The sequence below is a fragment of the Phyllopteryx taeniolatus genome, chromosome 3, assembly GCF_024500385.1.
Source record: "Phyllopteryx taeniolatus isolate TA_2022b chromosome 3, UOR_Ptae_1.2, whole genome shotgun sequence".
NCBI classification, from domain to species: domain Eukaryota; kingdom Metazoa; phylum Chordata; class Actinopteri; order Syngnathiformes; family Syngnathidae; genus Phyllopteryx; species Phyllopteryx taeniolatus.
The window spans coordinates 24,626,373-24,639,468 of record NC_084504.1 but is presented as its reverse complement, the minus strand read 5'-3'; the positions used below and the strand labels follow the sequence as shown (position 1 = coordinate 24,639,468).

The window sequence follows — 13,096 nt, the reverse complement described above, 5'->3', positions numbered from 1 at the left end:
ACCAAACATTCCTATCTATCTCCCATTCTCCATTTCTCCCACACGTCCTCCTCCGCTCACTCTCAGCCTTAATTGACTTCATGTGACTTAACTTTTCCGTTCCTCATGCAGAGCCGAGGATTGGATAAAAAGTGAAGCAATTAAAGGTTAAAGTGACACATGGGCGTAATGCGATTGTAAATGTTGTTGATCATTTGAAATTTAAATAGTGTCACGCTGAGTGTCGCGCTGTCAAAATATATTTTACTGCCTGGAAGGGCTGCAGTCAAACACTAAATAGACTTTAAAGAGAATCAGTTTGTCAGTTTTTGTTTGTTACGAATTTTGTAAATCATGTGAAATTTGAACAGTCCTATCACATTGTTATGTTATGGTATGTTGTTTATAGTCACTATGTCTTGAAACCACAGTTACAATTCTCCTTAGCAGCAACTGGCATGGGTTGACGGGCCAACTAATTGAATGTCAAATCGGGGTGCATAACAAATCTAAATACAGGGGTAATTGAAAACAAATCTGTCTTTTTTTAAATCTTTTTTTGTTATTTTAGATCTTAGGTCATATAAATGGTCTTATGGTTTTAAGACTAAATGGCTTGTCAGTCAAGGGTGAAGTACCAACGACTTGATTGCCTAAATGGGTTGCAATCAGTTTTTCCATTGCCGTGTGTCATGAAATTTCAATGATGCTATCAATGGCGTTACATGTTCCCTGCTTCGGGATATAACAACTACATAACATTAAGCATTTTATTCCTTCGCAGAAAGGAACAAATGGCAAAAGCCTAAGTAATTGGCTGCTTAATTGGGCTGCAGAATTAATCGAAATGAAGAATAACACATTTTTTGTTTGTTAAGAATTCAGGTCATATCAATTTTCAAGACATGACTGTCAGTTAAGGGTGAAGTTCCAACTAGTTGGCTGCCTAAATGGGTTGCTGAAGAAATTTAAAGAGGAAGTAAACAGAAAAACACGGTTTCTGCAATATTTTTCTTATGTTACATGCCAAATTCATAAAAAAAAAAAATAAAATCACTACAAACAATTACTAAATATCATGAAATGTAATTGAATGTCATTTTTTCCAGATTAGGACTCAGTAAAAATCCAGATGCCCAATCCCTGAGTTAGGACTAACTGTGCAACAACCATGTGACTTTGGACACATTCATGGACTCTTGTGTCTGCCCATGTGTTTATTTGACATCCCTGTCATGACGCGGAAAAGTGGTAGCTGGTGACGAGGGGGCGTATTGATTGGTGGGCCAGGCGCCTGCTGTATCGATTTGTCAGCGGGGCCATCCTTCAAGGCCTTCCTTTTGGCACGCTGAGTTAATCTGCTCATCTGAATCAATACAGGCTAACTGGAACTATCTTTGCACAGCGTCCCACGTCACTCACTTGTTTGCCTGGGATTTATTGGGTTTGTAGGTGTTTGTTTATGTTTTTTTACGGGGGTCCGAGGAATGATTTGTATCTGTGTGACAGGGACCCCCGGCACTGGCCTCTCCTATGCGTGCTCACGGAGTGGATTTCTTCTGTTTTATGTTCCCCTGTTGAGTCACGGGCAGTAAAATGCAAGCAGCGCATTGCTATGAGGTCATATACACACTGTATAGCGTGCTTTTATACAACCCCAATTCCAATGCAGTTGGGATGTTGTGTTAAACATAAATAAAAACAATACAATGATTTGCAAATCATGTTCAACCTATATTTAATTGAATACACTACAAAGACAAGATATTTAATGTTCAAACTGATAAACTTGATTGTATTGTAAAAATAATCATTAACTTAGAATTTTATGGCTGGAACACGTTCCAAAAAAGCTGGGACAGGTGGCAAAAAAGACTGAGAAAGTTGAGGAATGCTCATCAAACACCTGTTTGGAACATCCCACAGGTGTACAGGCTAATTGGGAACAGGTGGGTGCCATGATTGGGTATAAAAGGAGCTTCCCTGAATAGCGGCAAGGCCGAAAACCAACATTGAATGCCCGTGACCTTCGATCCCTCAGGCGGCGCTGCATCAAAAACTGACGTCAATGTGTAAAGGATATCACCACATGGGCTCAGGAACACTTCAGAAAACCAATGTCAGTAAATACAGTTCGGCGCTACATCCGTAAGTGCAACTTGAAACTCTGCTATGCAAAGCAAAAGCCATTTATCAACAACACCCAGAAACACCGCCGGCTTTTCTGGGCCCAAGCTCATCTAGGATGGACTGATGCAAAGTGGAAAAGTGTTCTGTGGTCCGACGAGTCCACATTTCAAATTGTTTTTGGAAATTGTGGACGTCGTGTCCTCCGGGCCAAAGACGAAAAGAACCCTCCGGACTGTTATGGACGCTAAGTTCAAAAGCCAGCATCTATGATGGTATGGGGCTGTGTTAGTGCCAATGGCATTGGTAATTTACACATCTGTGAAGGCACCATTAATGCTGAAAGGTACATACAGGTTTTGGAGAAACATATGCATATCTAAGCTACGTCTTTTTCATGGACGTCCCCTGCTTATTTCAGCAAGACAATGCCAATCCACATTCTGCACATGTTACAACAGTGTGGCTTTGTAGTAAAAGAGTGCAGGTACTAGACTGGCCTGCCTGCAGTCCAGACCTGTCTCCCATTGAAAATGTGTGGGGCATTACGAAGCGTAAAATACGACAACGGAGACCCCGGACTGTTGAACAGCTGAAGCTGTACATCAAGCAAGAATGGGAAAGAATTCCACCTACAAAGCTTCAACAATTAGTGTCATCAGTTTCCAAACGTTTATTGAATGTTGTTCAAAGAAAAGGTGATGTAACACAGTGGTAAACATGACCCTGTCCCAGCTTTTTTGGAACGTGTTGCAGCCATAAAATTCCAAGTTAATGATTATTTGCTAAAAACAATAAAGTTGATCAGTTTGAACATTAAATATCTTGTCTTTGTAGTGTATTCAATTAAATATAGGTTGAACATGATTTGCAAATCATTGTATTCTGTTTTTTATTTATGTTTAACACAATGTCCCAACTTCATTGGAATTGGGGTTGTAAATTTGCAGGGTGCCTCGGGCAAGACATGGTAGCAAGGTGTTAACCAATGAGAAGATGAGCTGAGTTGTTGGATCAAGAACTGCTGACATTGTATTTTTACTCTATAAAAATGGTGTGCTGTTTCCCCCCCCCGCACAACTCTAGAGTATGTCCATATCTTTCCTGCGTTAGACTCCTTGGTCCGTGTTTCAAGACGGGTCGGGTGGGCTGCCGACATCGCCGCAGACCCCTGACGCCCCGGTCGTGGGCCGGTCCCCGCCCTGGGCGGCGCGACGCGGTCGGGGGCGCACTGAGAGCAGTCCGCCCCGGTCGACAGCCGCGCCGGGGGCGGGGGGCCCCGTCCTCGGCGATGGAGGAGGGCGCAGCGAGCACCATGGTTCTACGGCCCCGGGGGGAAGCGGCGAGGTCCGGGCGGGGGAGCGCTGTAGAGCGAGCGGGCCGCAGGAGGAGCTGAGGCGGCGGGGGATGGCGTCGGCGGGAGGCAAAAGGGGGGGGAGAGAGAGAGAGGAGGTCGGGGAGGGCGGACACGGAAACCGCGCCCGACAACCCCGGAACCCCACCCACACCCCCACCCCCACCCCGGCCCACCCCGCCTAAACCGACCCGCCTGATTCTGATTCTGTGTTGTTGTTGTGTTATATTCATTGTGAAGTGGATGGTTTGTCAGCTCTGTTTGTCCTTCTGCAGACCAAACTTGGAGAAAACAGGCCAGGCCAGTGAGTCCGGCTCCTCCACGGTAAAACATGCCCTTAACCCAGACAAACCCTTCTTGCAAGTCCACTACCTCAAGGTGAGATCACTGGAAAATAGGACACAATGATTGAAAAACTAGTTGAACTAAGGTGTCTAAGAAAAAATGGCACCATATAGCTGTTACTGCACATTGTGCTATTACAGTATATCTTTATTTCGCTACCACGGCTTACTGGACAGTTTGTCTTCTTGCTGTATGAACGTCTGACTTTCAGATGGGTGAACAAACTCTTGGATAGCACAGAGGATGAGTGGGTAAAGTCGTTATGGGGTTCGATTTTTGTCCCAGCTTCTGTGGACAGTGATTAGTCTCAATGAGTCCTGCCATTTCCAGTGAGAGTTAAACACAGGGGATTATTCTCATGGGAATTTAGTAAGATTTATTTAACAAGTAAAAAATACTTTGATTAGTAATCTAAACCGTTTTTTTGTTGTTGTTGTTTTTTTTTTTTTTTTATTCAACCTTAAGGAATATTATTATGGCCTCAGCAAGTGTTTCTCAAGGAAAAAACAACAACCATACTTGCAACTAACTTTGTAATATCCCAACCAATCTAACTGTATATTGTGTGCTATGAGGATTCCGACATAGTTTCTAGCCAGGACACGCCCCACTGCAACATGATTGGCTCCTGCGTCACCGGAAGGGCAAGCTACGCAGACGTAATGAGATGACCATCCCAAGCATGCATCACATTTGTTCGAATTAAGAACAAAGAAGTTTGTTATAGTTAGGTTTGGGGTTTAAGGCGGTTCAGGATGGGTTATGGTTTGGATTACGGTGGGTTAGGGCTAGTGGGAAAATATAACGCCACCACACTTAAGTCACATTCTTCTTTTCCCATCTGGAAGGAGTACGTCGTGTTCCACAGGGATGCAACAGCCAATCATTGTGCAGCGGCGCGTGTCCTGGAGCCAGTAATATTGGAGCATGGCGTGTCCTGCCTATAAACTATGTGGGAATCCTAATAACGTGTATATTACATATATACCTGTAGGTATAATTAGCACAATAATGCAGGGTTTACAATTTACTCATTTACTTAGCTGTGCGGCTTCTATAATTTTTTTAGCCCTGGAAATTTAAACATGGGCCACAGTTACTGTTTTCAGGGACCAATGGTGGTCCACAGACCAAACTTTGAGAACACTTATTGCTTTAAAACTAATAAAAATACTGCTTAGTCTTTCTGTATTATGTCTGTCATATTTCCAAATGACTCAACATTTTTTTGTAGTGTCGTAGGGGGCTTTGTGGCGCTTGTCATCAGTTTGAACGTAAGATTAACTTTTTGTTTAGCGTATTTTCTCAGACAGTGGTCATCCCTATAATAGATGACCCAATTAGTTGCCTGGTGCTTCATCCAATCCACTTAAGACAAAAAAAATCAAATTAAGGACAGTAACTGTTAACTCGGTTCAGAAATGTTGTTGTTCTCGTATGGATAGTCAAGAGTTCACTGATGAGCCCTTTTGAATTTACAAACCAAAACAGCAGCACCGACTGAAGCAATTAACAGTCTCAGAAGTGTTGTGACTCACGGCATGTTGTAAAGAGTTCCCTGCACAATAAAAAGATGATCTTATGTTATGTGGACACGGTGAAATTTACAGTATACTGTCATCCACAATGTCGAGCGCATTCGGGTTCATTATCTGCGAGCTATGCAACATATTAGTTCCCCCCTGTCGGCTTTGTTGCGTGCTGTTTCTCTCCATTTTGTTTCAAACTCCAGTTTCACTTGACACCATACGGAATGTAGCACCAATATTGTTAAATATTATTTCAAAATCTGTTTGTAGAAATAAAGGCCTCTCCCCAATAGACACCTCCCTCTCACAGCTACAGTCCAATAAATCCACAAACCCCAGCCACTATTTCCATAACTATGTTAAAAGAACATGTTATTGCATCATTCCAATGCATACATCGCCAATAAATGTGTTATTCTTTTCTTGTGTAATCCCCTTACAGGGCTACTTCCTCCTAAGGTTCTTGGCCAGTCAAGTAGGAGAGCAACAATTCATTAACTTCTTCAGATTATTTGTGAAGAAATACCACGGGCAACTCATTCTGTCTCAGGTGAACCTCCCATTTAAGGACCCAATTTCCACTCGATGGCGTTAATTGGGAATCTCCATGGTGGCTCGCAGTTTCCTCCGCGCTTGTTAATCAAATCTCAGCTCCGATTTGAACCGTTTAATGTGACCCGTCCTCCTAGGCGCAATGTTATTTCCATAAATTAATTGGATGCTGATGCACTATAAGCTTGGCTGGCACTGTGTTAGAATTGTCCCCCCCCCCCCCCCCCCCAAAATTGATGACCATACATCAGCTTAGCGGCGTGTGTTTATTCTACTGGTGCCTGAGTGACCACACCTGTGTGGGCGCCTGTGTGTGTATATAGGATGTGTTCCACCTGGCTGCTGTTGTCTTCTCGCTAAATAATGGGTCTACTATAAACCGGTTAGACATCGAACACCTAACTAAGATCTTACACACTCTCTCACACACCTCCCATAATGCCTTAATTTCTATCAATTATTGTTTGACAGGATTTCCTGCAAATGCTGCTATCTACCTTTCCTGACCTTGCAAGGTATGTACTCCTCATCAAGTGCTTAGGTGGAATGCTTGGATTCATGAATAATTGACTCAGAGATACAAGGCTTTATGTCTCTGGGCTGGGCTTAAGCAGTGCTCGACAGAGTTCTGTTTTAACGAAATGTGTCGTCATCGGCTACAACATTAGGATGTTGTAGCCGATGTACAACACAACTGCACAATGTCTGTTTCCTAAACTTTTTCAGCTCAAGACCCAAAATGCGGTTCCTTCCCCGGGACCTAAATTGCAAAAGTCATCATCTTAGGATTGATACAGACATATGATTAAAACGACACAACAGACATGGGGCCACCACATTGACCCCTAGTGGTTATCATTTGTGCTTCAAAGTTCCGAGGTTCAGATCTCGACTTGTATGTTCTCTCCGTGTTCGCATGGGTCTTCTGGCTCCCGCCCACATTTAACAAACTTGCATGTTATTGAAGACGTCATTGGTGTGAATTTGAGTACAAACGGTCGTTTATCTATAGATGCATCACAATGAATTAGAATATCGTAGCAAAGCCAATTCATTTCTGTAGTTATGTCATATTAATTATGTAATATAATTACTTGGTGAGTTTGGGGTTTTCCTTTGCTGTAAGCTACTTATAATCCTAAAAATCATCGGGGGAAAAAACCTGAAATAGTTAACTCTGTGTGAATCTCCATAATTGAGTTTCACTTTTTGGATCGAACTAGTGAAATGAAAGATTCAGCTGTATACCAGTATGTGCTCTATGATTGACGGGCCACCAGTCCAGGGTGAACCTTGCCTCTCGGCCAAAATCAGGTTGAGGACTAGCGCTACAGAGAATGGCTGGATGGATAAATCAAAAATCCCTTTGCCAAGGAAATGTGTCCCTGCTTGATGATGAATAAAATCGCTGACAGAATTGTATTTTAGGTAACCCAATAAAAACTGACGTCTTTGGGTCTTTGACTCTGTTAGTGTCAATCAAAACTGAGTACAGTCTTATCCAAATGCATGCATATTGTTATAGCCCATGTATTGGGGTGTAGTGTCTTTAGTAAGTTGTTATGATTTGGAGCAGAACTTAGTGTCTGGAGAGTCTGGCCGGATTTAGCCTTGATTCACATCGATTCTGCTCAGTGAAGGCTGGGCCCCAACATCAATCCTTGTAAGCAGAAGTCTCATCCACTCTAGTATTAACTGAAGTGTAAAAGGACAAGCGCTCCTCCCGCTCTCCTCCTCTCTAATTTTCTGCCTCCTCTCTGGCGCTGGCTTAATCACTCAATTCTCTATTTCTCATGATTGCCTCATTAACCTCTCCCACTGCCTATCTCTCTCTTCCTCCACGTCTGGACCCACTCACTTGCATCCGTCCAATACTGGTGCTCGCCTTTCCGGCCTTCAGCACCATTCTGTCTACTCTCTACGTTGTTTTTGTTTTTTTTTGTTTTTTTTGGGTCTTCCTTTCCCATGTGCCGCCTGCCTGACGAGCAGGGATTGATTGAATTAAACAAGAGGAAGTTGGGGATGGTCAATATTTAGGTCTGATGCCTCTTCCAGTAAACAGCCCACTAGAAGAGCCACGTATAGTGATGTGAGTGGGCTCTCGCTGCATTCGTTACAGACGTGTCCTGCGGTGCACGGCAGAACCACCCAAACATAACAAATAAAGAGCGGGAGATAAAATGAAGGCACTGATTACTACTGAGAATGTCGTCAGTCTACCCAAAGACTAGGTGATTAACGCACGCAATCACTGATTATATGCAACATGAAAACAATTTGCTGCTCTCATGAAGAATAACTTGTATTTATCTTAATCCATTCAGCAATTTTCTATATTGCTTGTTGTCATTTACTTTGCGAGTAAGATTGCGCCCATTTCAGCTGACTTTGGGCGAGAGGCATGGTACACCTTGGACCGGTCGCCAGACAATCATGGGGCACTTATAGGCAGCCGTTCACACTCACATTTACACCTACAGACAATTTAGATTCTTCGGTGAACGGTTAGAGACTCAAAACCAGAATCCCAGAACTGTGAAGCTGATGTGCTGACCACTTGCTCACCATGCTACCGGTATTCCTCCTCAGATATTTTGCATTAAAGCGCTTAAGTGCCTTATTTTGTATATTCAGGTGGTAAAATTTGTGCCTAATTGAGATATACTAGATTTCCTTAAATAGTAGGCAGATGCATTTATTTTTCCATGCACACCTTGGTGAATTCAGGGATTTATTTAAGAGATTGATCCTGTACGTCTGTATTCGCACTTGAAATACGATACTACGACATCCGATACCAGTAGGCCTGTCACAATAATTACTATATCATCTTATCGTTCGATAAATAAAATGGACACAATAGTTTTTCAGGACTCAATAAATTGTCATTGTGGTAAGCCGGCATGCAGATCACACATTGAGCCGACAGAGTTGGACGTCTGTGTCATTAGCCGCTAGTGGGCTCCTGGAACGCCGGCGAACCGGTACACTCTTGCCGGTGTTGGCTCCTTCCAGTACTCCACAGCCTTACTCCATGGATAGCACGTAGATTCACACAACAGCGACACAAGGGAAAGTTAACCTGTTTGTTGTCGCAAGCTAATGAGTTAGCCTGTGTGCTAACAATCTAGCCTGCGAGCTAACGAGCTAGGGAGTTGAACTAAACAGCTCGCTCCACCATGGCAATGTTGTTTAAAACATCAGAGCTTCGCTCCGCGTTGTTGTGTTCGTCCCCGCTTAACACAAACACGGGAACGTTAATTGTTTAGAAAGCATAACCTCATTGGCACACGTTATACAGCCAGTAGTTGACGACAACGTACGTCAACATATATTTGACTGACAGGTGAAAAGGCTTGTTTTCAGCGGACCAACCACACAGTAGATGGGTTTACATGGAGATTTTTTTCGTCATTCCGATTCAAATCATTTCGATTGAAGATCTCTGGTCAACTGTTTATGTGTGACATATTCTATTCCAATCAGGTGTATACATGATGTGCACTACAATTAATCAGAACAGGCGTGAGACATTCGTCGTGGACGTCACGTGATTTATCAAGATGGAGGTCCGTTGTCTATTCAGCGCAGTAATTGGGAGTGTATAATAACAAAACAATAATAATAATAACAATAGTGATTTGATATGCTAGTGGTTCGGTGGAATCCGTCCATTGCTTAACAATGGCGGATCTAGGAGCCTAGCTGCTCAATCATTGGCGGAGACTTGGTGATCTTACACTATGGCAAAATTCAGAACAGATTGCTCACAGACACATTTTAACAAATGGGAAGAAAACAAAAGCTTTACTTGGTTATATAATTTTACACTGGTGGTAATCTCTCCAGAGACCAAATTACTTGGATACAAACAATTCAAAAGTAAAATTTTCTACAAGTTGTCCCCTTTGAATATACTGCTCGAGTGGCTTTACAGTAGAAAACAGGAATGGCAAGCTTTTTATTTCTATTTTAATCTAGATAAACTTTTGCTTTTCGATGATAAAAACTCACAAGATTGCATCTCTTCTAGTATTTTTTTTTGGTTCACCACTAGCACGCATCCATGAAAAACTTGAAAGAAGACTCAGCTGCTAGTTAAGCTAACCCCTAGCCTGCAATTACGAGAGACCACGGCCGCTGCTGGCGTCAGAGATGATGGAACAGTGTGGGTTCTCCGCCAGGCTATTGCATGAGTTGGCTCCCCCCACTGAGCCTAAACATCGGGGCCGTCTTTAAGAAATGTGTAGCAGAAGTCTTAAATAACTGCACGCCCGCAGTAAGCGACAACCTCGCACCATGTGCTGCTCAAAAGTACTGGCCATTAAAGGTGGACCGGCGAAAATTGGTGACATTATAAGCCTGTGAGAATTTTACTGATCAACAACAATTAGTGGAATCCTGCTGAATACCTTTGGGCATCGAGTCTGAGAAATCGTCACTCCCTGTGGCATTAAGAAAATGTGTAGGAAGCCTTTATTTCTCTTTACAAAAATGTTGAAAACTAAGGCATTGGTCAAGGTGGAGGGACTTATGTGACTTCCAAATAGCAGTCACTTTTAGCCTAAAACCTTCAGACGTCTGCTAGATAGATGAGGCTGAAAATAATTTAACCTTTCAGCTTGACAATTACCAATTAATGACTTTACCAGACAGAAATGTAAGTTTTGGAATGGCCAAGCCAGAGCCCTGACCTAAATCCAATGGAAAATCCGTGGGATGACCTGAAAGGTTAGCTTGCGGAAAAAGAAAAGGCCATCGCAAAATGACACATTTGGAGGGCTCCTGCAAGGAAGAGTACTTTCATTTTAATTTAATTGTGTACATTATTTTGATTACATTTTATTACATTTTGATAAATCAAATGTTAGCATCATTTCATTCTTTTACATGGGAAAGAACGCTCAATCTGTATGTATGTTTATTTGCAAGTCCAAAGGTTTGACATTGAGGTTTAATTAGAAAATGTTTCATGGCTTCACCGACACACTATGTGCTATAAATGAGTCAGCCTAGCCAAGTGTGGAATTCCCCTCAAGCCCAGACTTGATGATAATGATGTGGAAATATGTTGTAGCTTATTTACCATGATCCTTTTTGTGTCCTTTGTATGCTTGCAAAATTACAAATGCTCTTGAAATGTTTGCATGCACATTTGTGTTTATTCGGCAGTGGGGTCACAGCATGTGTGCTGTGACTTCCTCGGCTGCACACGCATCCTGTTTACTCTCCCGGCATACATTCAAATTCATTTCATTGTCTGGGCATGCCTCTGTGAGTGTGCCCCACGTTTGGTTTAAGGTGTCGGCCTGAATCCGAAATCTGCTGTTAACCTAAAAATATATTCCCAGAGCCTTGTTTTGATTGGGTGTTTTGGGCATTAACAGTCATTGCCACAATCCATCCATCCATCCATTTTCTACCGCTTATCCGAGGTCGGGTCGCGGGGGCAGTAGCTTTAGCAGGGACGCCCAGACTTCCCTCTCCCCAGCCACTTCATCCAGCTCTTCCGGGGGGATCCCGAGGCGTTCCCAGGCCAGCCGAAGGACGTAGTCTCTCCAGCGTGTCCTGGGTCGTCCCCGGGGTCTCCTCCCGGTGGGACATGCCCGGAACACCTCACCAGGGAGGCGTCCGAATCAGATGCCCCAGCCACCTCATCTGGCTCCTCTCGATGTGCAGCGACTCTACTCTGAGATCCTCTCGGATGACCGAGCTTCTCGCCCTATCTCTAAGGGAGAGCCTGGACACCCTGCGGAGGAAACTCATTTCGGCCGCTTGTATCCGGGATCTTGTTCTTTCGGTCACGACCCACAGCTCGTGACCATAGGTGAGGGTAGGAACGTAGATCGACCGGTAAATTTAGAACTTCGCCTTTCGGCTCAGCTCCTTCTTTACCACAATGGACCGATACAAAGTCCGCATCACTGCAGACGCTGCACCGATCCGCCTGTCGATCTCCTGTTCCATTCTTCCCTCATTCGTGAACAAGACCCCAAGATACTTGAACTCCTCCACTTGGGGCAGGATCTCATCCCCAACCTAGAGACGGCAAGCCACCCTTTTCCGACTGAGGACCATGGTCTCAGATTTGGAGGTGCTGATTCTCATTCCAGCCGCTTCACACTCTGCTGCGAACTGTTCCAGTGCGAGTTGGAGGTCACGGCTTGATGAAGCCAACAGAACCACGTCATCTGCAAAAAGCAGAGATGCAATACTGAGGCCACCAAACCGGACCACCTCTACGCCTCGGCTGCGCCTTGAAATTCTTTCCATAAAAGTTATGAACAGAATCAGTGACAAAGGGCAGCCTTGGCGGAGTCCAACCCTCACCGGGTACGAGTCCGACTTACTGCCGGATATGCGGACCAAACTCTGACTCCCGTCGTACAGGGACCGACCAGCCCGTATCAGGGGGTTCGGTACCCCGTACTCCCGAAGCACCCTCCGCAGGACTCCCCGAGGGACACGGTCGAACGCACTCTGCTTCCTCATGGGAAGGCGTGTCGGTGGAATTGAGGAGGTCTTTGAAGTATTCTCCCACCGACCACAACGTCCAGAGTCGAGGTCAGCAGTGGCCCATCCCCACTATACACAGTGTTGGTGGTGCACTACTTTCCTCTCCTTAGACGCCGGATGTGGACCAGAATTTCCTCGAAGCCATCTGGAAGTCTTTCTCCATGGCCTCACCAAACTCCTCCCATACCAGAGTTTTTGCTTCAGCGACCATCAAAGCTGCATTCCGCTTGGCCAGCCGGTACCCATCAGCTTCCTCAGGAGTCCCACCGGCCAAAAAAGCCCGATAGGACTCCTTCTTCACCTTGACGGCGTCCCTCACAGTTGGTGTCCACCAACGGTGAGGGGATTGCCTCCAGGACAGGCACCGACCACCTTACGGCCACAGCTCCGGTCGGCCGCCTCAGCAATGGAGGCGTGGAACATGGTCCACTCGGACTCGATGTCCCCCGCCTCCTCCGGAACATGAGCTAAGTTCTGACTGAGGTGGGAGTTGACAGGGGATTCTGCCAGACGTTCCCAGCAGACCCTCACAATACGTTTGGGCCTCCCACGTCGGACCAGCATCTTCCCCCACCATCGGAGCCAACTCACCACCAGGTGATGATTAGTTGACAGCTCCGCCCGTCTCTTCAACAGAGTGTCCAAGACATGCGGCCGCAAGTCCGATGACACGACCACAAAGTCGATCATCGAA

The 13,096-nt window shown here is 44.7% G+C and overlaps 1 protein-coding gene across 4 annotated transcripts in view; it reads left to right on the top strand.

Annotated features, from left to right (window-relative positions):
* aopep (aminopeptidase O (putative)) overlaps positions 1-13,096 on the top strand; it is a 96,407-nt gene that overhangs the window by 36,354 nt on the left and 46,957 nt on the right. For 2 of the 4 annotated variants that reach the window (XM_061767818.1, XM_061767820.1), the window contains 4 exons: positions 3,736-3,838; positions 5,777-5,884; positions 6,210-6,268; positions 6,358-6,401. In XM_061767818.1, coding sequence (XP_061623802.1) covers positions 3,736-3,838; positions 5,777-5,884; positions 6,210-6,268; positions 6,358-6,401 — 314 coding nt within the window. The remainder of the gene's footprint in view (positions 1-3,735; positions 3,839-5,776; positions 5,885-6,209; positions 6,269-6,357; positions 6,402-13,096) is intronic. The other 2 variants (XM_061767821.1, XM_061767819.1) reach the window with 1 other exon arrangement.